We start from the raw sequence: 27,363 nt of genomic DNA, 5'->3' as shown, positions 1-27,363 counted from the left end.
TCATGACATGAAAATTGGCAACTATATGAAGTTCTGATGACGATACAAAAATACCACTCTTCTCGCCTGGAATCATTGTTATCAACTGTGAGCATAGCAAATATCGTAGTGTCCAAGTTTTTAATATTCATACTCCTTAGCTTGTTTTGTTTTTGTCGCGCGTCCGATATTCGACAGGAAATGAGAATGGTCTTCATGTCCTATTTACTATTATGATGATTAGTTACGTCGATGGCTGTGTTGTAGTGTGTAAAAGGTACATACAAAAGGCAAACTTATGGGTATTTTTTTTTGTTAAATTATCTGAATGCAGTGATCTGAAAAAATCATATACTTAGGATTTATTATTACCTAACATTATTATTACATGTAATCGAGTCATCCATGTAGATATTGTTACAATTGCACATCAGACGACGTGCCGATGGCAAGCGGATTTGAGAAAACTCTGACACCATAGCGCATTAGGAGATAAGACCTGTGTTAAGTAAGACTAAATAAAATAATCTTTAAAATCTAAAAGTTTACCAACAAACAGCATACGTTATTTTATTTCTGGATATAAATAAGTAGGTACATATTCGGTTGCTCTATCAAGTACATTAAAAAGAGATTCCAACATAACTTACATGTTCAAAGTAAAGTTTTGCTATTCATCCGTTCTGTTCACGTCAACTCACTTACCGGGGCAGGTAGTGGGTATGCAACATTCATGTGGCCTTTCCCCCGAGTTCACTGGCTCTAGAAGCATATCCGTAGACAACGGTTTCAAGTTTGAATTTTTAAATCTCAATAGTCGTTTAGAATAATGGAGTCTTGTGAACTTGTAAACTACAGTTATGTAAATTAATAACTGTGTTTCCTAGTAAGTAAGCACTTTAGCTTTATTTGAAGCACTATAACGTATTTTTTATTGACTCTCAATTACCGGATAACAATTCACAAAACTTCACCATAGTCTCTTAATGTGAAACCGAGTCTACCTTGCATTTTTTTCACCCTGAAATGGATAAAAAAGTAGGTTAAAATACCGATTACGGTTCTGAAAAATAACGACACCTCGTAAAAAATAATTATGTAGCATTTAAAATAGAAACGTGTTACAGTTATCACCAGAAATTAAAGACACTGTGCCAGTTGAAATTTTCAGACTAATTATATTAATGAATTTTATACAAGAGAAAAATAATAAGCAGGCGAGCAATCCTTATGGAAGTGGTTCTAATCATATTAACTCATTACATCTAGTGGGAACTGACCTAATTCAGTTACGAGTTCCCGAGGTGTTCGCGGGAACTTAAGCGGATTATGTACTGCAAATTACTTTATCATCATATTTAATGGTAATGTTATAAAAACAGGTGCTGTGTCTGGCCGCTGGAAAATGGGTTTTAAAAGTACAGCTGTTGTTAATGCAGTTGGTTTTAAGATAGGTGGCCATTTTATTGATGCAGATGGGGATAGTTTTTGTGAAAGGTCTATTTAATACCTTCATATATTAAGAAAATGCATAAAATATGTATAACTAGTGGCCTATATTCCAAGGGAAAAACTATAAGCCTTCATTCTTACTCGTCAACGTATAATTGCATACTTTAAAATTAAATATGAACCATATAAATAGTACATATTTTGGCGGTGGACGATAGACGCTGGCGACGAAAACTGAAGATACAGTTTAAATCTTTGCATGAGAAAATTAGGTAGAATATTTTTTTGCCGGTTCTTCTCCATGAGACCCACTCTTTGGCACCATGCAACAAGCTTCGGAAGAGCCCTCATAGGCCTATTTGAAAAAAAAAATAATACTTAAGGTAATCTTTGGTTGCTTAAGGTGTTTATGCCATGCAATGCCGGTGAAATCGCAAGGCCTACCTAATCTAGTATACCTACCTATTATGCTTATAGTATGGGTTAAACAACATTCCAGTGATGTTCTGCTAACGATGATAGTTCAGTAATTAGGTTCGTGCGTATGCATAATTAACGCATCCTCTGCAAACTGCTTATCTCTCATTTATCTTTAGAGGGTTATACTTCGCCGTGAAACCGAGTCTACCTTGCATTTTTTTCACCCTGAAATGGATAAAAAAGTAGGTTAAAATACCGATTACGGTTCTGAAAAATAACGACACCTCGTAAAAAATAATTATGTAGCATTTAAAATAGAAACGTGTTACAGTTATCACCAGAAATTAAAGACACTGTGCCAGTTGAAATTTTCAGACTAATTATATTAATGAATTTTATACAAGAGAAAAATAATAAGCAGGCGAGCAATCCTTATGGAAGTGGTTCTAATCATATTAACTCATTACATCTAGTGGGAACTGACCTAATTCAGTTACGAGTTCCCGAGGTGTTCGCGGGAACTTAAGCGGATTATGTACTGCAAATTACTTTATCATCATATTTAATGGTAATGTTATAAAAACAGGTGCTGTGTCTGGCCGCTGGAAAATGGGTTTTAAAAGTACAGCTGTTGTTAATGCAGTTGGTTTTAAGATAGGTGGCCATTTTATTGATGCAGATGGGGATAGTTTTTGTGAAAGGTCTATTTAATACCTTCATATATTAAGAAAATGCATAAAATATGTATAACTAGTGGCCTATATTCCAAGGGAAAAACTATAAGCCTTCATTCTTACTCGTCAACGTATAATTGCATACTTTAAAATTAAATATGAACCATATAAATAGTACATATTTTGGCGGTGGACGATAGACGCTGGCGACGAAAACTGAAGATACAGTTTAAATCTTTGCATGAGAAAATTAGGTAGAATATTTTTTTGCCGGTTCTTCTCCATGAGACCCACTCTTTGGCACCATGCAACAAGCTTCGGAAGAGCCCTCATAGGCCTATTTGAAAAAAAAAATAATACTTAAGGTAATCTTTGGTTGCTTAAGGTGTTTATGCCATGCAATGCCGGTGAAATCGCAAGGCCTACCTAATCTAGTATACCTACCTATTATGCTTATAGTATGGGTTAAACAACATTCCAGTGATGTTCTGCTAACGATGATAGTTCAGTAATTAGGTTCGTGCGTATGCATAATTAACGCATCCTCTGCAAACTGCTTATCTCTCATTTATCTTTAGAGGGTTATACTTCGCCGTGGTAATGAGGATTTTCCTGGAATATCTTTCAAGAGTGTTATTCAGGTTTATTATTTCAATAAAATTTCTGTTGGAATAAGGAAAGGTCATATTTTTTCACGTAATTTTAATTACGTTCGTAGGTATAACGATAGGAAAGAAGAGTTTTTGGTAGTCGTAGAAAAGTAGTTGTGAACTTAATACATAGGCCTGAAATGCACATATAAATACGTATGCTGGTACTTAAAAAAATTCGCGGGTTCGATTCCAGGTCAGGCAAGTACCAATGCAACTTTTCTAAGTTTGTATGTACTTTCTAAGTATATCTTAGACACCAATGACTGTGTTTCGGATGGCACGTTAAACTGTAGGTCCCGGCTGTCATTGAACATCCTTGGCAGTCGTTACGGGTAGTCAGAAGCCAGTAAGTCTGACACCAGTCTAACCAAGGGGTATCGGGTTGCCCGGGTAACTGGGTTGAGGAGGTCAGATAGGCAGTCGCTTCTTGTAAAGCACTGGTACTCAGCTGAATCCGGTTAGACTGGAAGCCGACCCCAACATAGTTTGGGAAAAGGCTCGGAGGATGATGATGGTACTTAAAAAAATCATATTAAATAGGTAACATGTAATAAGATTTTTTAAGTGGCCTTTCAAACTGGCTTCACTTTAAAATTCTCTTCTATTGGTTAAATGATCTAAGAAATAAACTAGATCCAAACACAATGAGTAAGACAGAATTAGATTTCACCTAGTCAATAGCAATGAATAGAGCTCAAGGTTAATTGTACTGAAAAATAAAATAGTTTTATTTACTGTAACAGCCTTTTTTACCGTCCCACTGCTGGGCACAGGCCTCCTCTCACATGGAGAAGGATTGAGCATTAATCACCACGCTTGCTCAATGCGGGTTGGTGATTTCAGACTTAATAGTCCAGGTTTCCTCAAGATGTTTTCCTTCACCTTTTTATCAGCCATTGGTGTCTAAGAAATACTTAGAAAGTACGTACAAACTTAGAAAAGTTGCATTGGTACTTGCTTGACCTGGAATCGAACCCACACCCTCATACTCGAGAGGTTGGTTCTTTACCCACTAAGCCACCACGACTTTATTTAGTTAAGTTAAAAAAAGAAAAATGGCACCTAAGTAACCGTGAACTTATTGGAGAAAAAAAACTGAACTTGCCTTTTCATTATCCCATTTGTGTAACTTACCTACAAAATTCGAGTTCCATAAAGAATGATAAAGTTCAGCAATAGATTTATGATGTCAGTCAATATAGTTTTCATTACAATTTATCCAATCCCGACCAAATTCAAAAATGTCAAGGTGCGTTTTGAAAACTAGCTGCCGACTGCAACTGCCGACTTCACTTTCAACAATTGCTTGAAAAATCGATCGACATCTGAAGGTGATTGGAAGGTCTGCTACATACAAACCAGTAGTGCAGCTGCGGCACATTTAATGCAGTCACGGCATGTGCGGTCGGCAGTTGCAGTTGGCAGATAGCATTCAAATCGTACCTTTTTTTTTAACGACGTCAAAAATCATCAAATGACTCCTCCTGCTATGGGTTAGCAGCGGTGAGGGAGTGTCAGACTCTTACTGACTAAAAACCGTCGTGTTCCGTAGTAGGCCTTTTATGTACCAGGGCCGCGGTAACTCTTTCGAACAATCCCGCAGCCCCGATTCAAATCGTACCTTACGTCACCTTCGAATTTTAAAATGTCAATGCATTTATAAAAACGAATACTGTTAATGGAAACAAGAACTATCTTCAAGTGGTTGTACTAGATTTGCAGTTCAATAAAACAATAGTATATCAACAATATGAGATAAGCAGCACTCGTAAGTAAGATTACCAAGCAGAGTGATGAGATAAATTCATTGTCAGTACAGTTCTCTAGTAGATTACATCAGTTTAACTGTGAAATACAAGGATAAAATATTTCTTTAGAAACAAAAATATTTTCTTATTTTTTTATATCTAGCTTGTCTTTATCTGTAGCCATAATTAACTTGGAATTAGTAACTTAGAGTACCTATATCGGTTCTTTTTGTTTGTGAATTAGTTTTCAACATGGATTCACAAGTGGTAAGTTTTATTTTGTAAAAGACGTTTTTGTAATGAAGTATTTTTAAATTTCTTAAAATTATTTTCAGATATCGAAAATAATTTAATTAAAGTAAGTAGTATTCTAGATTACATTCTGTCCATAATACAACTTTTAACTTGCTTTTGACTCACAATTACTGAAAGCAGCCAAAACTCTCAAGGGTAAGGTAAACGCGATGCAGTTTTTCTTAACTAACCAATAAGTGGCTGCCTCATTGGTTTAGTGGTCGCAAGGTGATTGATTCACCCGTGCATCGGAGAGCACGTTAATGTCGGTCCTGCGCCTGATCTCTTTCCGGTCGTGTCGGATTGCCGTCCCATCGGGTTATGAGAGTGGAGGAATAGTGAGTGCACTTGTGTCTGATCTCCATATATGAGAACAGCAGCCGTGGCCAAAATCGGCCGTGGACGCCATTAACCAATAAGTAGAATCAAATTAATCTGTTAACGTCAGTTCTACAGATGGTCAAATCCATTAAAAGAGCATTTAAGTTCATAACAGTCACGTCAATTTGTAGGGCTATTATCGGCATTTTCTTCATAGTTTTCATAAGAATCGGTAGATAGCAGTAGTTAGTGTTATTATTTTTTTATTGGTTTATCCACTTTTTATAGCAGAAGCGATGGTTGCAATACAAAGGTAGGTTCTTAATTGTGAAAAAACACTGTAATATTGAGTGACTGAGTCTATTGTGAATTCTGTGATGTGAACATTTTTAATTGCCTACTTATGTCTCTTATTTTTACGATACATAAATAGTGTAAAGTAATTATGACATACAGGTCTTAACACGATAATTTTATTCACGCAGTAATTTTTTATGTCGATAAATATGTCCGATGCTGGCGAATACATTATTAGCGGTATTCTATAATTATTTATCTAGCTGTATGCCGCTTACCATGGGGAAGAACCGACGCAAACCATGTAAATAAAAGATTATTATGACAGCTTCTATGGTGAGTCGTCGGGGAACCACTCACATAATGACTCATAGCAACCAATGTATGTACAATTTGCTTTTGAAAATAATTGGCTTATTAATTAATAGTAACTCCTTAGTCACGCATGGAATCTTTACGTCAATAGTCATTACCTATTGTCTAAAAAACACACCACTTTTTTCATTCATGGGAAACCATAAAATGCGGATCCCTCCTCTTGCAGCGTGATGGAGTGTCAGACTCTTAAAGACTAAAACCCACCATGTTCTTTCTTAAGCCATTTGTATACCAGAGCCACGGTAACTCTTCCGAACAATCCCGCTGCCTCGGCAGGCTTTGGCTCTATGGGCCCCGCTGGGGTACAAAACACACCTTAATTCTTAATCACATTTCAAAACGCATCGAAAAATATAAATAGAACAGTAGCTGAAAACAATTAATTATTTTTCGAATATCTACATACAAGTGACAGTCGATTGTAACTTTACCGGAATCGCTACATTGCTAATTTGCATCGATTCCTATGCAAAACGTAATCGCTGTAATAGAAAGTGTACGTATCCATGTTACGTTATATGAGCACATCAAATTATTAATTCCAGTCAGCTCTAACGAATCGTGATGAAATCGATCGAGTGAAGACGAATGACAGATCAATTATGTCGATCCATCGGTATAGAATGTCGGTTTATTGAAAAAATATGGGCTTCATTAATTACCGCAAGCTATAGAAGGATAAATAAGATGGAACGATAAACAGACAGGAAAATCGAATTTTAGAACCATTCGATGTTCAGAATCGATATCTGAATAAATTCAATAAATATCACTCGGATGATTTGATTCGCAATTTGTATTTTGAATAAAAATATTGGCTGAGGGATTTATGGGAAAGTGGTTTTCTGAACGATTACGAATTTATGTATTCGTTTGTCAAGTATGTATCGAGAAATATGTATTTTTTGGAACACCTGGGCTTACTGAGCATACATATGTACGTTTCCAAGAATTCCAATTTTGAATATAATACATAATGTATTCATGATCATAAGACCTATTTTTACGAACACGAATCTAGACACACGGCAGTGTGTCCGCCAAGTTCGAGCAAAAAAAGCGCCACACCGGCCGTGGGTTATATTACACGAACCATTTCGGGCCAAATTCGACCCCCCTGTAACTCAAAATCTATTTTATTTATGCATATCAAATTTCTAGTATCTGTTGAGACCCCCTCACTTATCTAAAATACAAAATTTCATTAATATACCTATTGTAGGTCTTGAGATATTGACGTCAGAAAATAGCTATTTTTACTATACACTCACTGACTGACTGATTCACTGACTCACTCATCAAAAACCTAGACCACTTCCAATGGTCGTATTGACTTGAAATTTGGCATGGAGGTAGGTCTTTATGTCAAGGTAAAGGGAAAAATCTGAAAATGGCCAAGTGTGAGTCGGTTTCAAAATAATGAAGGTGTTTTATACCCGGTGTAAATTTATACCCCTATGGAACTAAAACTACTAAATTTATCTATATTTATATAATATATCTTCGAATGGTACAAAGGTTTGTATTTAGTCAAAGTAAAGTAAAAATCTGAAAACGGCCAAGTGTGAATCACTTTCGAAAATAACGAATGTGTAACTTTGATCCACGAACATAATATATGATAACATGTCATGTCAGTCAGTTGGTAAATCTAGTCCATTTATTTAATCTAGTTCATTTCTTTGTAAGAAACATAGTGCATATAAAAAAATCTAAAAGATAGTATAAATGAGACATTTCTTTAACTAACTTCATCATAAGAAAAAATAAAAATAAACAACCTTACAAAAATAAATGAAATCCCACCCAAAACAAAAATGTGAAAGACTGCCAAGTTCGATAATATGGGAATGCTTCGCCTATAAAAGAAGTGAGATCTGAATAAGTACCAAGTTCCATACACATACCTCAGTTAAAAATAGTTGCTTTTTAATTATGTTACTTGGCAAGTTTTAATAGAAAATTAAATACTTGATTCATTGCGTTTAGTAGGTTTATAACGGTGTATGAAAACTTGCCAAGTAACATCATTAAAAAGCAACTGTTTTTAACTGAGGTATGTGTATGGAACTTGGTACTTATTCAGATCTCACTTCTTTTATAGGCGAAGCATTCCCATATTATCGAACTTGGCAGTCTTTCACATTTTTGTTTTGGGTGGGATAAATATAAACTTAAGCGTGGATCAAGATGACCGTTACATTATAAATAGGGAATGATTCCGTCAAAAATCATAGTAAATATTTTGTTGTCGATTACGATAGACAGAAAAGATAAGAAGATAAACTAAAACACAAAAATGGTAAATCAAGGAACATTGTATCTATCCTAGAAAATTTGTATCTACAATCGTAACAGCAACAATTAGTTAATTAGTAAAGTATCTATCGTAGTTATAAGTAAACTATATTATTAGCCAATTATTTAACCTGTGCGTTTCGCAAAATAAGTGAAGTTACCTTACAACAGGGAACAATACAGGCACCACATTCAGGCAAGAAGTCACAAATCCATTAAATTCTGAAGAGCCTCAATGTGTGCAAAAAATTATGATACACTTTTATACAACTTAATAGAAATATTTGACATTTGCTGCTTTCTTTTTGAGTTTAAAATAAGTATGTAACAGTGAGAATAAGTGCAGATCATTTAGTTCGGGCTAAATCTTTTGATATAAAAATATTAAAACTATCTAAATTTTATTATTTTCTTATCACAATGATTAGAAATTAATGCTGCTATTATCTTTATGAATTGATAGATATCGTATAATCTCTTCTAGACCATTAAAATATTCAGTGTGACGGGGATTCGGCTTACGCCGGTCCTAAATTAATTTTCGGTTTTGTTAATCTGGATCGCGGTGAGTAAATATTCATAAAATATGAAATTGAGATGTTAAGAGGTGTTGTTGTATGATGGTATGGTGAAGTAGTGTTGTTTACTGTATAATTATAATAAGAGACCTTATAGTACTCAAAATTAAGGTTGAGAATCGATCGTGCGTATTTTTTTAAAAGGTTTCAACGCGACGTGATTGGACTGTATCGAGACGTATTTCTTAAATGGAATCATAGCAAGAATTTTATATTCTGTCCGAGATAGGTGTCACTTGTTTTAATATGTTGATATTTTGATGTTATGCTTAGATATGTATCTACGTGTATTTAAATTTCTAAGCTATAGACAGTACGGATATAATATACCGAAGTCAGTAGTCAAGAAATCTATTGAAAACATTTATAACATCTTGCAGTCTCTTCAGAGGAATTCGCCTCAAAGGACGAAAAGTGCGGATAACTAATAAATATGAAATCTCTATGTTCACTGGTGCGTAAACGCAATATCGAATTTTAGGGCAAAGGAAATTGTGTTCCAACCTAATTGAAGTGAAGAGTATCGGAATTTTATAAACAACTATATTTCGTCCTCGGTTTCACCCGCGTCCCGTAGCCGAATGGTGGCAAAAATCCAAAAACCTTCTCCCGGGTCTAAGTTACCTCCCCTCTAATTTTCAGCCAAATCGGTCAAGCCGTTTTGGCTGAAAATTATTGTTGGCGGTATGTCGTGACAACGGAAAGCGGGTTTCATTTTTATATATAGACTAGCCGATTTCACGAGGCTTCGTCCGCGTCTTGTGAGTACTAGTACCCGTACCTTGATAAAATATAGCTTATGTTACTCGAGAAGAGTGTAGCTTACCAACAGTGAAAGGTTAGATCAAATTGGTTCAGTAGTTTTGGAGCCTTTAGGATACAAACAACCAAACAATATTTCCTATTATTTTAGGAGTACAGACTAAGCGATCTGTAATATAAAATGATTAATTTGGGAATTTTAATGACTTTGATCGCGATACTAGCTATCGTTAGCTGACTATAGAATATGATAAGGTATTTATTATGAAAAGGCACCTCGAAGATGTTGGTACTGGTATCGGTAATATTAACGTTGCATACTTAGGCCAAAGAAAAGTGTAAGATTTTCATTTCAAACGGTATTTGCTTGACAACGTTCTTCAGAATAGATTGAATTAAATTATATCCATAGCCACTTTATCCAATAGATAATAATCAAACTTACTGAATCAAAAAATATGTAGGTAGCTCTGCTGAAATAAATAGCCTAAACATACATTATCTCTGTTAGACAACTGTGATTTCTATCATACCATGTCATTAAGTGATATGATTGGTTAACCAGACAGTAAGACTTTACACGCGATTCCTATCAAGGCGAAATTCTTAAACGCTAAGGACGCGTCTACACGGTGCATGTAGCTGGAGCAAGTTAAAATGCGCAAGTGACAAGAGCACGCGGGTGGGTATTTTGCTTTGGTACATGCACGAGTCGCTGAACCCCCACGTTTTTAAAATGCAAGTCAATCAACATGCTACTCGCACCATGTACATGCACCCTAACCAATTTACCTATCTACCTATTTACAAGCAGATTAGTAAAATTTATTCTGTAGCCATAATTTCCATATCGATATCTTTCGTTAAGATAAGACAAACAATTATGATAAATAAGATTAAGATAGTTGGCGTCCGTCATTTAGAAATATTGAATACATTAAACCTCTTTTTTACGTAATGTTATTATTATTTCGCCTAGTTTTGATTCAAATGACTGTAGGATGTATTAAAGTGCTCTGACACTAACGGATTTTCAGCGCGGTTTTTCCGAGGGGATCAGTCGGGCTGTGTCCAGCGAATAGGTGCAACAGCAATCAATTACCTATCAACTGCCAGTTCAGAGCATTACACGTGAAACCGCACGTCAGGTTTTTTATCGCTGTCGCGGAATGTGTCGCGCGTAAAAATACCGAACGGAAAATCCGCTGTTATAGTGAACGCGCCACATGGGCTCAAGGAATTGTTTATTTTCCCTTTACACTTGTCAGTCGCATTGAATCGGCCTATTGTGTGAAGCATCATAAGATTTTATTTAAGAACCTAGATCAAAAATTCGCTTGGGCTCTGATAACTGATCCATCTTTATTATCGATGTCATATATTGCATCTTTTGTTTGACAGGTGCATGTAAACGTTATGAAAAATATGTAACTTAACTAACAGCAAATAATGATTTAATCTATTCTTTGCTATAATCAAAATTCAAAGCTAGAAACTTCCGCATACATTAATCTATTCAGCTTGAATTCCAATCTAGGTGCCTGAGTGCAATGTAAACTTAACTGGTTTCATTGTCTCAAGCAAATGAGTTAAGTTTCTATAAAGTTGGCTTCCAAAATGTTAGCCCATTTAGTTTTAATAGTACTTGAATATTTGCTTGAGATGAATTTACAATTAATGTTAGGTTAGGTTAGTTGTATCGCTGAAACATTGTTGCAAATAGTGATCATTAAGTGCAAAACATCGATAAGCAATTGCTTAATAAAAATGTTTGTGCTTAAAGAATATTCGCTTTCGAATTTTGGTACGCATACACTAAAAAAAATTACAAAGTATTTAAGTGGCTTTTAGTGGTACCTAACACTCTAATACTTTTTTTGTTATGTATAGTATTAATTGTAATGGTACATAGGTACCTTTTATTTTAGACGTAAGAGGTTTATGCTTATGTCCTTAACTTATATCAGGTACACAGGACACTTTGGTAACAGTACCTAATAAAATGAAATAAAAATAATGTTTCGTAAAAGTTAACAATCTGATTCCGGCTATACTTTGGCATTCTTTTGGGCTTGTTTTAATGTAATTTTAACTGTTTGTTTTGTCCACAGTTATACGCCGAACAAAATGGCGGACAACAGCAATTCCACCATGGAGATGGGAACCAGTGATCAGGTAAACATTCAAATTAAAGATAAAATGAACTAAGTTTAAAGATAAAGGAACGAAAATTAAAGAAAAGTTGTCAATGTTGGTTGATTATGCAATAGCAAAAAAAAACATTCAAAGTCAAAGTCAAAGTCAAAGTCAAAGTATTTATTATTTGTAAAACATAGGTGTAAAATAAAATGAAGATCTTAAAGTTAAAATAGTGCGCTATTACATTGAGGAGCATTTTTATAAAACAAGAAAATGCCTTGAGTTTATTTCGTATTAAAAAGTCGTTAGCTCGTCATTAAACACACAATTATCTTTATATACCTACTTACTAATGTGTTTGTAACTGCAGTATAAAGATAAATCTCAATAAAAATGAAACCCTGCTTATAGCTTTAAAAGTATATCGTAGGAATAAATTTTATTCTGTAGATGGCCGCGAAGGATCCGTTATTTCTCCAAATAAAACATAATTTGAATAAATATTAACCCAGATTCTACTACATATTTGATCATGCTAGAAATCGACAATAGGATTGTTTTTATAGTCATATTTTTTTAATCAAAGCTGAGGATTGTATAAATAATTGCAATGTAAGATTGTATAACGACAACCAACTATCTATGTACAACCTATGCCTAACAGGGTCAATAATTGTTTCATTTTTTTTTTAACATACCATTTGTTGCACAAAATTAGGGAATGCAATAAAGTATTTAGTAGGTATATAAAAGTGTAAAATATTTCACACTTCGGTAAAAGCTCAGGTTTGATATTTGACCCTTATCCTGAGACTGTCATAATAAGAAAACAAAAGAATACATTTTTGTTGCCTAATAAAATCAAACTTAACTTTAATCCTCCAATTAATTGGTACTCAAATAGCACGTGCCAAGCAACAAAACAGAACTAAATCACAAAATTAAAGTTATCATGACGAAACAATGTACCTACTACAATGAGAAGTATACGTAATTGATACTAAATGTTCGACGACCATACCAGATAGCCTTCGATAACCCCCGGTCTAGTAACTTTATGTAAAAAAAACTTAATGAAGGTTCATATTCGCGGCCGAGTCCATTCCACTTTTGTTCGTAGTAGTAAGCGGAATGGCCGATTGTGAATAAATAAGCTAGGTATTATTAATTTTGTAAATAATAAACGTAAGTGAGTATGGGGTTTGGTTCAGTGTAATTGTGGAACAGTGATCTTGGATTGCAGTGATTTGTGGGTCAAACGTAATGTATGTTTTGTTTTGTTAATTTATTTTTATTTGATTTTTTAACAAAAAAATATGTAACAATGTTTTTTGAAAAGTAATTACAATAATAAAAGGTACATTTGAATAAAAATATAACGTTAATGTAAAAAATACAAAAAATATACTTATAAGTTAACAATTATTAACGTAGGTAATGTTATAGTTAGTGTTACTCCAATGATAACGTGCGTAAGACTTTATATTTACACATTACGAAATAAGGAAAATCCCCTCAAATAGGTACCTATTTGAATCTCAGGTTTAATTACAATTTTAAATAAATATAAAGATATACTTTCAACAAAACTAGTTAGCCTACTGTATTACACTTTAATGAAATCTAAACATTTACACACCTGTTGTAAAGTCAACACAAATGTTATGATTTTTAATTGAAAAATCTGTTACGTATATAACGTACCTAATCACTTTTGTGGATATTTCACACATACTTATTGCGTTGTCAAAAGTGTTTCGACGAATAAGTGGCTTTGGCCTCCTTAAACGTACCTATATTTTTTGCAAGATCTTGATCGTCGCGTCTGTGACGCTTGTTTACCTTCGAATCACTTTGTCTTAGGCTCGCAATGTATATCAAACTTCCTAGTTACTGAATTAAATTAGCATTAAATAGAGTTAGTTACTTTAAAGTGAGTTAGCAATAGATGTGAGATCATCATTCCCGGTGCATCAACAGTAAAACAATTGACTACTTGTTTTCTTGTTATATGTGGTATTTCGTTTTGTGAGGCATTTCGTTTTATTATGCATTGTGTTAATAGAATTGAAATCGAAGATAGGCAAGACAGAAGTGACATACAGTGGCTTGCACCGTTTCACGATATTGCCCATTTACAAATAGTTAATTTGACCAAGCAATGGGCGGTAGTTTCACGACTGGTTTGGTTATTATAAAACTAAGTTAAATCAGTTAATTTCAGCAACTCACTCTTAGAATTTTCGAAACGACGTAATTCTGTGGTATTATTTAATTTTCATGAGAGATCTCATTCTTATTTGTTGTTTCAGTAACTAAAACTACATTCCACTTCCAGGTGCTGGTCGCAACCAAACGCAAGAAGACACTAGGCTACATAATCGGAACAGTCGCGATGTTGGCAGTAATAGGAGTCGTGATTACCCTCGTGGTAGTCCTAACAGGCAATGAGGCCGGTCCCGTTGAACCGATCGTATCTACCGAAGGGCCGACCACTCCTATAGAACCTTCTTCATCGACCACGACAAGTACGACGACAGAATCGCCGACATCTTCGACTGAGGCCGGTGGTACGACGACTGAGTCTGGTGTGACTGACCCGCCGTTGACGCCATTGGAACTTGAAGAGATTATAGAAGGAATATACTCACCTCCTTCTTTCAATGCCTCTTGGTCTTCTGGTAAGTTTATTTATAGATTATTTTGCAATAAGTTTAGTAGAAAATTGAGTATGTTCCAAGAGATGAAAATTTACAAGTAAAGGCCATTTTTATAGAATATTGATTGCACAATCTGTCGGATATCAGTTATTATAATACTTCTGCATAACGACCGAACTTCATAAGCGTTGCGTGCAGTTTTTGTTTAAAATTACGTAAACATCAGGTTTATCTTGTCGAGAACAATCATAGTATAAATTACCACCAAAATACGCAAGTACTTGATTACGTATATCTTAATGGATCTCAAGTTAAGTGACGCAAACATGTGCAGTTTGGACCAAGTGACATAAATGTCAGTTGTCCGATTATATTATATTATTTTAGTAAAAAGGTTAATAACCGGGCCAAACTATAAAATAAATATTAATTATTCATTACCTTATAAATTGATTTAGTCTCAATTTTATAGAAAATAATTATTAGACAAACCAGTCTTACATAAATATTAATATTTTCGTTTGCTATTTATAAACCAAAACCTACTTCTGTGGTCTGTAAATGACTCAGAAAAACAAAAAAATCCCCGTGCGGTTGAACTTATAAACTATTTACGTCTGAGATGTAACAAAAAGGTCGGACATGTGACTGAAAAAAAAACATGCATTGTAGTTAGACAGTGTTTTTCTTTGTTAAAAGTTAAAGTGGTAGAGTAGCTAGTTCAAAAGAAAACTTGTACGTTTTCAAAAGTTTTCCGAAGTAAGATTGCTCTATTTTTCTTGTACTGTACCTTTAATGTGTTCATTCAGTTGTAAAATTAACTTGAGTGAGCATAGTGTGCTATATATTTACAAGGACACGTTCTAAGTTTAAAATCGATCCTCAATATGTATGTATACGATGTATAAAAGTTTTATATTAATCGGTATGATCTATTTTCTCGATATGTATAAGTTACAATTCTACAAGTTGTCGATAAAATATGTAATTAGGTCGTCTTAGTACTGCTCTGTACTTGATTAGACCATATCGCATAGCATGGTACATGCCTACGGAAATTCTCAAACCATTCATATAGATACTGTAAGGGTGCGTCCACATCTGGCGAATGCGCAGCACGCGAGCCGATCGCGAGCTGTCCGCGAGCTGCGCGCGTGCATTTTTGTTCGTGCGCCGCTTCTGCGCCGCCCGCGCGCAGCTAGCACGCGACCTAAGCGCCGCACGCGAGCGGCGCGCAGGCGGCGCGCGACGTCTGCCATCTTCGATAGTACTGAGCCAATATACGGAACTGTAAGGGCGAGAACTGATTGCGCGCAGATCGCGCGCCGCTCGCGCGCTCTATACGAGCCTTGCGTGAGTTGCGCTAAAGAGGCGCACCGAACTATTGCAGTGACTGCACGCGCGCAGCTCGCGGACAGCTCGCGATCGGCTCGCGTGCTGCGCATTCGCCAGATGTGGACGCACCCTAAGAGTACCCACATACTACACACTAAATAGTCGGCCGACAGTTGACCCGACGGTTACCAAAAAAAATTTGTGAAGAAAATTCTGAATCCAATAAAAGTTTTCAATTGTTCTGACACCGGTAAAATACCTGATGTTTTCGTTCATCTTCATACTGAATTATTAGCCCAAACATACTATCGGCCGACTTAAAAGTCTACGGTGTGCTAATACTACTACTCTAATGGTATTGGCATAGTGCAATTTGTACAAGTCATTCATATATAGTGCAGTGCATTAAAACCAATCCATGAATAGTTTAGAACGGGTGCGGCCATTGACCAGAATACTTGTATTGCAAATGCACACACTTGCATATTTACATAATTTAACAAGCTGTTGAAAGGAGAACACTTGGAAATTATTTATAAGGAAACGTTTTGGCAGTTCCGGTAGTCGTCTTGAATGAGGTGGCAACTGAATAGGATGGCCTATTTTTCTTAGAATTTTGAAAAGCAGTTTTAAACTTGTATATACTTATTCTCGTTTGTGACACTACAAGTTCTTTTACGTACTTAGGGAAGTAGCTATAGAGTCTGAAAGGGAATTATTTTCATGTGACAATATTTTTTCTCACCTGAAGTATTTTCCTTTGTATCTTGCTTAGTTTGCCTTCTGAAAAAAGTGAATTAATTTATCTATTTTTAATCTATTCAAAAAAATGCAGACAAAAACTGCTTAGCACACATAAATCACTCGTAAATTCCGATTTCCGATATAATCCGGTTCATTAGCCAATAACTAACGATACCTACCAAATGCACGGTGTTGCACCAATTTTATTGCAAATCGGGTGAGCATGCGAGTTAGTAAGGGTTACAGAAAAAGTGCATGAATAGTGTAGTTGAATGTTAGTTTATGGAGAGATAAAGTGGTACAATTTATAACGCAGCATATATTTATTTATTTATTCTTTATGTACAAAAATGGTATATTGGCGGACTTAATGCCACAAGACATTCTCTACCAGTCAACTATCGGGTTAAGGGGAGATAATATAAACATTATGTGTCATGGGAAATGGTAATACTCGTAAACCAGAATTAACTGTGATTCAACATGCGATATGATTTGGTTAAAATAATTTCATTAGGTAGACATAAACATGAATGATATTGCAATTCAACTCGTATATTTATCACGTTCAGTATTGTCTTAACACAATATAAAACCAGTGTTAATACTTGGTTACAGGGAAAAATAATTAACTGTACATTTCTCAAATATAAAAATACCTCATTGCCCACTTTCAATTTCACAAACAAAATCACCTGCGCAAACCATCATCAACTTGCTATCAACGGTACCTAGGAAAATGGCGCTAGCACGATCCTATCATATCTTCATTAATATCGTTTAATTGCAGGAAGCGAGGTGTTGTTCCGCAACGCTAATGGCGATCTGGTGCTGTATGATGTTGATACTGACAGCACCACTCCACTGGTTTATAACTCCTCACAGGTATGTACTTTTTTGAATCTTTGTACAGCCTGGAACAAGTGACAGGCGATTTTCAATTGTATCTTTAGGCATTAAGGCTCAATTTTGATCTAACATGGCTAACAGCCACCACCTGGAACAAGTGACAGGCTATTTCCAATTGTATGTTTACGAGTATAAGGGTCAATTTTGATCTGACGTGGCCAGTGATGTGTGTTTAGATTGACATGCGAATCCATCAAAGAGGTTTTCTAGTAGGTACATTCACACCACCTTCATTATTTCTACTAGCAGATTCTTAAATGTGTTAGTAGTAAAAGTCGTTCAAAACCGATTCCTGTAAATGGAAATCTTTTCATAATGACGAGCACATTTAGTAAAGGACTTTGTGGAACAAAAAAGATTAAAGTTAATTGCTAAAGAGTTTTGTAATTTAACTTGACTCAGCAAATAATTTGTAACTCTTAATTATATTAAGGTCAGATGCCAGACTGTGGGGTAATCAATTAGATTTGTGCCTAAAATAAGGAATAAAATTAAAAAAGAAATAACATTGATTATGGGTAATTACTAGTAAATTAAACTGTAGATATAAAACAAAACAACATTGGTTGATTAAATAAGTTTGTTAGCTCTTTTTTGTACCAAGACTCTCATACATGCACACAACAATAATATCAGAGGTATGATAATAATTGGGTTGGGATTACCCAATTTAGAAGTCACGCACTTTTAAAATGCTAATCATTTTATTAAACCAGAACCAATCTGTATTGAATAAACAACATAAAACCTATTTACCAATATCTATTTTCAATTGAATGAACTTGAATGTTGGAGTACAAATAATTCTCTATCATGTAAGGCCCAAGTTCACCTACAACATAAACGTTAGCTTTCTTAAAGCAACTGTTTAATATGAATTTTCACACTCCTACAAGTCTTAAGTTTTAAGAAAAACGGATGTTTATGTGGCTTGTAATTTTATAAATAAAAATAGTCGATTACAATTATCATTTGTATATGTATTAACGTTTTAGAACTGCGAAAAATGCACGTGTAATTGCTACAAATTCATTTCTATATTGTTCATTGTTTGCGTACAATGACATTGTGTTGGCATGACGAATGAGGTATTAACTGCTCTATTGTGTTTATTTGTGAATTACCGCACATTATAGATTGGTTTATTGAATTTATCTGCGCAATGATGACATTTAGCTAATCATAAATATTGTCTAAACAATGTCCTTTTGAATTAACAACTAAATCGTGATCAAAGTTTAATATTAGAAACCTTTCTAGATCTTTTCTAGAAAGTCCAAACACAGCTATGAATTGATGTTCCATCATGAAGTTCCAGTTCAATAATACCATGTATTGTCATTAAAACTACATGCAGCTGCCAATTTTTTTGACGCAATGATCATTGAAAGATGGTTTATTTGATTGGTTACCTTAGATACCATTACATAGTTACACGACGACAGAAAATAAAAACGAGCTGCATTAATATTCATGAAATTAATGGAAAATTCATACATTTAAAAATCGAATTGGCTCATGCTTATGTCAATTTTCAAAGGAAATTATTGTCTCTTTAATGAAATATTAAAGTACTTAAGAGATGAAAACGTTTCCCTCAATTTGTGTTTTATTGACTTCGATTGCATGGCAGTTTAATTTATTACATTTTACATAAACCGATGTTTATTTTTTTCGGATATTGCTAATATACAACCTAGATAAGCCAATAACATATACGTTACATATGTTATGCTTCCTTTCACCTTTACTTACTAGACCACCACGACTTTTTAAATGTCCATCATTCTTTCATGTTCAGTCCTGCTAAAGTCCCGTCACAAGGCATGGGTTTCTTACGTCTCCCAGAAAAGGAATGTACCTATTTTAATTATATATTCATTGTTACAGATTCTGCAGCAATCGTCAAGAGTGATGCAGCTGTCGGCTGATGGAACCGAAGTTATATTGGCCTACTATGTAGTACCGGTAAGTTTACACTTTCTAGCTGTTTTCCTACGGTTTCACCCGAGTCTTAGGGAAACTTCTTCCCGTAATCGGACAAAATAAAGTATGTTATATCTAAGTCGTCACATCTACGTTTGTGGCTGTATTTACATAAATTAATTATAGTGTGCGATTTAATTAAAAAAATGGACATTACAAAAACATAAAATAGTGTGAGAAAACATCCAAATTTTGAAAAGCAAAGCCTTCATTATGATTCGCAAATCGCTTTTTTTACAGCGCAAATAATAAAAGCAATGTCACAGATAATATTCGTAATACTAAAATGTTTTTGTTTTCATACATGAGCACGTTCCGTAAATATGTTGGCGCCACCTTTCACTTTTCGCAACAAAAAATAATATTTATGGATTATTTTGCAACCAACTGAGCAAAATGGAGGATCTCATTTCAAATATTTCTATAAAACCGTTTGTGTTAAACCTTTAATATTCTATCTGTTAATCTGGGTAGAGTTAACCCAAATAGCCAGTCTACACTTATACTTTTTTTTTGTTTTCTGTTCGTACCCAAAAGGCCCCGAAACTACTGAACAGATTAAAAAAAATCTTTGACTGTTGGAAAGTGACACTTTACTCGAGTAACATACTAAATTTTATACTAATACAGGCAGTAGTTGCCACGGGACGCGAGTAAAACCACACGAAACAGCCAGTTTCTCCTCAGATAATATATTCAAGTCACCTCTGCCGAACAAGTGTGAAACTAACCAGATAACAAGTTGGTGCACTTAAAGTTCCTCCGAGTGTAAAGAACACCAGGAACTTCATACACTGCATTGACCCAGTTACACTTGCCGTATAGAAAATTGACCCAATTTGACAATTGATTTTTTGTTAAACTTTCGGGACGTTACATTGGATTGGAAGAGTGAGGTCTTTGGAAATGTGTTCGGAATTTGAAATAGTTTAGAATTTGATGCTCTGTTGTTTTTCATTTTCTTGTGATTTTTGTACCAGTCCAATTGACACATTAATTACATAAATTAAATTGTGGATATAATGTTATTGCATAACTTTAGGAGGGATATAAAAATAAAAAATACATGTCTATACTAAATAAATATCTGAGGGTTACGTACCTAAGTTCTTAAGTCATGTTGATATTTGGTACTTTCCCTGTTTACATGCAACTCAATTTGGAAAAAAACCCGACTTTACACGATATGGCGGGATAGCGTGCTAATTGGCGCTTTCATCAATTAGATCCAAACTGTTCGTATCATTTACTGTATATCGATGTTGCGGCACGTACAAACGTACAAACAAACATGCCTAATAGTGGCAATTATTAAGGAAATGCGAGTGTAGACGTTCGGGTAGCATGTTATTTATTGCGCGGTAATTATTCGCCTAATTTGATGGTAGGAGTCACGCAGGTATAAAAATAGTTCAGTTTCTGTTTTTTTTGGTGTTAAGGTACTCTCACTTTTTTTCATTTTTTGTCCGATTTATTTTTTGTAAGATCTTTATGACAATATAAACATATTTATATATATATAAATGTTATAAAAGTTCGGATATAAAAATAGCTTGAATTTTCATGAAAATTAAATTAAAATTCTATAGTACACTCATCAAGACAATTAATTTTTAATATTATTGCTGTCGAATTTAATTCTGCTGAGGCATCAATTTTGCCTCGACTGTAAACTTACCATACCTACTTGTATAGAGGTAGAATAAACTATAGTAGGCTCTAAAAGTTTTAAAGTGTTCATGAGTCGTTCACCTGAATAACCTTGTAAGGTAAATGATGCTTACCAAATAGCTGACTGCATATCTCATAAATTCCACGTCAGTTTAAAGACTGTAACACTAACTTTACGATTGCTTTGACGTCTTATTTTAAGCTGCCTATTTTCTTTCCAAATGGCTCGGTTTGAATTATAAAAAAGATGATTCATTACCCTTCAAAATTATATTTAAAATTGACTCTTGATTATAATGGTGTTTTCATATTGACAGATATCTTAAGTTCACTTCATCTATCATCACGTATTGACACTTATTAAAATAACAAATATAATAAAAGCTAAATTAACAATGTCTTACGCTCTGATTTTAAGCCCAAACTAATGAACCGATTTAGATCATTTTTTTTAATTTTTTAATTTATTTATTTAAATCAGGCATCAAGGCCCATAGAAAACACTATACATAAATATTATAACATTAAATCATAAACTAATACATATTTTATATAAACTACTTAAAACTAATGATGTCCTCCTAGCCGATTATCGACTACGGCGGCTGTTCTCATGTAAGGAGATTAGCCAACTACGCAGGACATATTATAGTGCACGAGCATTTGCGCAGACACAGGTGCACTCCCTATTCCTTCACTCTCATAGCCCGATGGGACGGCAATCCGACACGACCGGAAAGAGATCAGGCGCAGGACCGACATTTACGTGCTCTCCGATGCACGGGTGTATCAATCACCACCTTCCAGGCTCCGGGCTGCTATGCGAAAGTCTTCTAAAACCCACAAAGCGATTTCGGCCCGACTCGGGAATCGAACCCGAGACCTCGTGCTCAGCAGCCGCACTTGCGACAGCTAGACCAACGAGGCAGTTAAAACTATACTATACTATATGTTATAAAACTAATGCACACGAAGTGTCGGTATTTGGTACTCCAATAAAGAAAAGCCTGAGAATATACCTGCTTAAATTACTTTTTACCCGCTAGCATTCAAAAGTTCGCCAGGAATGTGGGCGAAACCGTAAGGACCGTCTATTTAGGAAACACATAATTTAAAAATATTATTTATTTATTTATTTATTCTTAGGAAAGCTTACAGGCTAATGACAATTTTAATAACTTACTATATTTCTGATTTGCTAACAACAAGCTTCCGCCAATAAAAGACATAATATAGTACTTAAAACTATCGTAGACCACATATAACAACAGTTTTGAAAAGAAAAAGAGTAAACATTAACAATTAGGTAAGTGATACAAATTTTATGTGAAAATTAAAGTATATATGTTATGGACCAAGTGATAAATTGAGCAGTATACATAATGCCCGGTCATTATGAAAAATGCCCAATATGAGAGTGCAGTTTGATAATAATTATTCAAATAATCAAATTGACCGGGCACTATACATATTGCCCATGACCTTTTGGGCAAAGTAATACAAGCAACGTAATAACATATTTATATTCAATTTTTTATTGTTATTGCCATTTAATTTAAAATTAACTAAATATTAAACCACTTAAATAATCAGCCTCATGATTTGGATTAATTATGAAGGACTTCTGCCTTAAAAATCCACTAGTTTTTGCATTTAAAAGTTAAGGAAAGTCATATTTAAAGGGTGCTTATTAAACAGGCTCCTTTTTAATATAATTATTCGCCCCGAATAATGTATGTTGCCTTCTTAATTACTAAGTCAGCCACAATTAACGAGCATCTAAATAATACTATCTCAGCCACTCGTTATCTTCTAAGTAAACCACTCTAAATACAACTCCGCATGATGGTTATTTTTTAGCATCTAAATTTGTAGCATGCATTCTAACAGTAAACTTCTAAAATACTATTAAATGACATCATAAAATTTATTTATTTAGCTTCTAATTTTTTAACTCAGTACGTTTAAAATGTAAGCAAGCAACATGCAGCAAGCATGGCTTCTGTCACGGCTCCGGTGCTGCGGGGCTCCGGCGGTCCCATGCGAGCTTATCGTCGCAGATGGTTTTCACGCTCACCGCCGCAGCTTCGGCTTGCTGGCCGGCTCAGCCGGCCAGCCTCAGCCGCGTCGGCGAGCGTTAAAACTACCTGCGCCTCAGCTCGCAGGCCGCCTCGCCCCTCCACACTTACGCGGTTTTGAATTGCACTCTAGGGGTAGGACAGACAAGACTACGTGGAGTCGGTTTTGCAGCGATACGTTTTCGTCACATCATCCTCCGAGCCTTTTTCCCAAACTATGTTGGGGTCGGCTTCCAGTCTAACCGGATGTAGCTGAGTACCAGTGCTTTACAAGGAGCGACTGCCCTATCTGACCTCCTCAACCCAGTTACCCGGGCAACCGTTACGTGGGATACGTTTTCGTCACTAACTTCAATTTTTTGCTTTATTATCAAATTGCCCAACTGTCATGTAGCAATATAATAATGCCCGTGCAATGTGATAAATAATGAAGTTAAGATAGTTATTAATCACTTGGCCCGATAAAGCTAGACATTATTCATAATGCTCGGGCATTATTTATAATGCCCGAATTAATCACATGGTCCATAACATATATAATATGTAGGTATAGTTTTAGGCAACGCATTAAGGATATTAAAGATCAACATTTATAGACGCGAGTCAATCTTTAAAAAAAATATTCGCTAATAAACGTTTCACTGTGAGAGCTTTTGTGCAAAAGAGATCTACATCCAAGTCTTCTGGCATATTATTGAATGCACAATTAATTATAACCCTTTTCATCTAATTCCAGGTATACAGATACAGTTTCCGAGCTCGCTACGCCGCAATAAACTACGCGACTGGTCACACCGTTGACATCCTACCCTCAGGCATTGATGCTGAAGATGCTTTCCTTCAGAACTTTGTATGGGGACCATCGGGAACTTCGCTGGCGTTCGTGTACTTGAACAACATTTACTATCAAGACCATCTGAATAATACTCCCCGTCAGATTACGACTACGGGACAGTTAAATGTGATTTACCATGGTATCCCTGACTGGGTTTATGAAGGTTGGTATATATTTTTGTTTCTAAATTATTTATAAAGGATTTAGTAACATACCTAATTGGCATAAAAAGAGTAGATCTGAAGTGGCATAAAGCCTTGTTTTGATGATGGTAGTCTATTTTATTCGGATCGGTCTATTTGATTTTATTCGGGAGTAACTTGATTGAACAATTTATTGTCAAATCACCCATGACGCGAACAAAATTCCTTGAACCCGTCTTTCTCTGCTCTAAGAAAAAAACAAAAATGTTTTTTGTTGCCAGCAATCCATTGCGTTTACCATCTACTTAAATTCGTTTTGACATTTTCTGCGGCCAACCACTTAAGTTCTGTATACCCATTGCTAACCATTTTGGTTTGCTCTCGAGAGAAATTTACGAAATGCATGTTTACGAAAACGAAATATACGGAGACGGAGAGGTTTTTGATACATTGAAAACGTAAACAGAATAACTTATTGTCTGTTATAAAAAGTAATTTTCTATCTTGATGGATTAGTTTTACACATGGCTTAAAATGGTGTGTAAAATTGTTGTCTATCTATTTATTGGTCAATAATGCAGCTGAATTTAAAATACGTAGGTACACGATGTGTGATTCCTGCAGATTTTATAAGCACAACAACGATAACTTCTAGCCTTATGTATTATGTTAACAGTCAAGTCTCTTCTTCATACATAAAACCTTATTTTTTGTTCTGTAATTAAAATTCTTCTTCAAATCTTCACAGAGGAGGTGTTCGGCTCTAGCAACGCCATCTGGTTCTCAAAAGACGGCAACAAGATGGCGTTCGTGACGTTCGACGACTCCGGAGTGAGAGTGATGAGGGTCCCCCACTTCGGAGTACCTGGCTCTGTCAACTACCAGTACACACAGCACCATGAGATCCGGTACCCTAAGGTAAGGAAAAGTTCAGAAAATCGTTCTAGGTTTCCTGCACAAGAGGGCTGGAAAACTCCCTACAAAGGAGCAATCTCCCTAACAAGCGTTGGTTCTCCTAGCTAGCTTCCGCCAGCGGTTTCACTCGAGGTGTGAATTACTCTGCGTAATCGGATAAAATGTATAGCTTGTGCTATAAATGTGTAGACTTGTGCTACAAATGACCCTTTTACACTGAAGGAACAAAGAAACATAATCTTTGGCATAATAACATTACCTTAACAATATTGTAATAATTTTCCTTTCGGTTACCTTAGTCTACATTACAAATGTATACAAATGTATAAAAAACAGCTTGGTGCTCATATGTTGCGCGAAATATACATAGAGATGGGTGACCATATAAAGTCCATACAGTCATCAAACTGTTTCTTAGTAAAAGGGAGTATATTAACAGAACTGTCGTCCAAAAACTGCTTATTTGTGAATCGATAAAACTACATAATCATTTTATTCTCATTCTTATCTTTTTATAAGGTCTCGGCACTGTTATCATAATTATTGTAGCTTTAGTAAATACCAATTACGATAATCAGATTAACCTAGATCGATTACAGATAAGAGACATGAATTCTTTACATCAACTCTTCAAAGACACTAATTGGCGCCTAAATAAATATTAATAGAATTTACGAATTACATTTGTACAGACTAGGTACCATATTAAGTATGGTGTTTTAATGCCTGCTAGTAGTAGTAGTTAAGTAGTAATCCATTATCAAGATTAAGACCTTGTAAATTATAATATTTTGAATCTTATATTTTCTTGATATTAAAATACAAATAATTTAAAATTAATAGTTTCTTTAAAACAAATGCATATGGAGAACGAAATTCCAAATATCAAAGCTACGTATTTTACTTGAGACAGGTCTTCACCTCCAATCTCGTTTACGAAATCTATTAAACTCCACTAACGCTTTAGTCAAACAACAAAACAGTTTGCAAACTTCACCAATAAAATTATAACCCGCAGCTCTCACACAACGTTAACTTCGAAACCAAACTAAAGATTTATTCCCGCTCCAAGTTTCCAAAACTGCATCTTAATCATTTATAAGTTCGACAAACGTCGCAAGTTATAATGAAATGTTGCAGCGAGTTCGACTGCATACAATCTAGCTAACTCGATTCCTTCGGTTAATTGCGTCAGTCGCTCTAGTGTTAAGGGGAATGGGGTTCCTAACTTGAATATTTATAGGGAGGTGAGTTTTGGAGAGTTTTGGGTTTTATTTTCAATTCTTTGGTTAGTTTAAGAGCGTTTCAGCAAGTAGGTAGATATTGCATTCAAAAAAAAATTACATGAACATAACATATTCCTCTAATTTTCGGAGAGGTAGTAGGCTAGATTAACATCATGTCCGCTTTCCATGCAAGATTACTTAATAAAGTTGTGTTCTTAACTTTATTATACAGAGAAGGTCAATCTTTCACATAGCGTGTACATTACTAAGGATTATTTAGTTGACCATGGGTCACATAATGTCCTCGTTTTTACCAAAACACTTTTGCGTATCAGGTTCTAAGTAGAGCACCGCCAACTAAACTCACATCAAAGTTTAACGTCGCCTTTGAGTGAAAGGGCACACGACTGGTTTGGCAAAGTGCCCAATGCAAAGAACAATACAGATCGAGGTCTCGCAACTACAGATAAAATTTCATTTTAATATGAATGGCGTGTCATAAATCTTCGTACACGGGATGTTACATAACTTCACTTTGTATACAGAGAACAACTTGAAGGAACACTTGACTATAATTCACTTGGAATGACAGCATTTTTGGTCTTACAAATGATGTGTGAAAACTTTAGTCATGCGTAACTTATGTAAAGTGTTATATTTTGTACCTAAAAGATAAACAAAAGAACTACTATTGTAGATCTTCATACATAATTTAAGGATACCGATCCAAAAATATGTAAAAAGGTACTTTGCGGGATTGACCCTTCATGACCCAATTAATTCACTCCTCAAGCCAATTAATCCACAAGCCATAGAAATCGTGAGACATTATAAAACGTTGATCCTTTTTATCCATGAGGATTTTCCA

At 35.0% G+C, this 27,363-nt stretch overlaps 1 protein-coding gene across 4 annotated transcripts in view; it reads left to right on the top strand.

Moving 5' to 3' along the window:
- The window catches only part of LOC124632368 (venom dipeptidyl peptidase 4-like), a 65,884-nt gene that overhangs the window by 26,780 nt on the left and 11,741 nt on the right, over nt 1-27,363 (top strand). Inside the window, exons 1-7 of one of the 4 annotated variants that reach the window (XM_047167184.1) lie at nt 5,085-5,193; nt 11,966-12,029; nt 14,332-14,674; nt 17,523-17,617; nt 19,532-19,609; nt 24,113-24,374; nt 25,103-25,272. In XM_047167184.1, the coding sequence (XP_047023140.1) occupies nt 11,982-12,029; nt 14,332-14,674; nt 17,523-17,617; nt 19,532-19,609; nt 24,113-24,374; nt 25,103-25,272 (996 nt within the window). In that variant the 5' untranslated portion in view covers nt 5,085-5,193; nt 11,966-11,981. Of the gene's footprint in view, nt 1-5,084; nt 5,194-8,986; nt 9,080-11,965; nt 12,030-13,104; nt 13,259-14,331; nt 14,675-17,522; nt 17,618-19,531; nt 19,610-24,112; nt 24,375-25,102; nt 25,273-27,363 lie in introns of those variants that run through there. The other 3 variants (XM_047167183.1, XM_047167185.1, XM_047167186.1) reach the window with 3 other exon arrangements.

This window comes from Helicoverpa zea, chromosome 8 (assembly GCF_022581195.2).
Source record: "Helicoverpa zea isolate HzStark_Cry1AcR chromosome 8, ilHelZeax1.1, whole genome shotgun sequence".
In the NCBI taxonomy this organism is placed as follows: Eukaryota; Metazoa; Arthropoda; class Insecta; order Lepidoptera; family Noctuidae; genus Helicoverpa; species Helicoverpa zea.
Note: the sequence above shows the minus strand (reverse complement) of the source record. Positions and strands in the feature narration are given on the sequence as shown.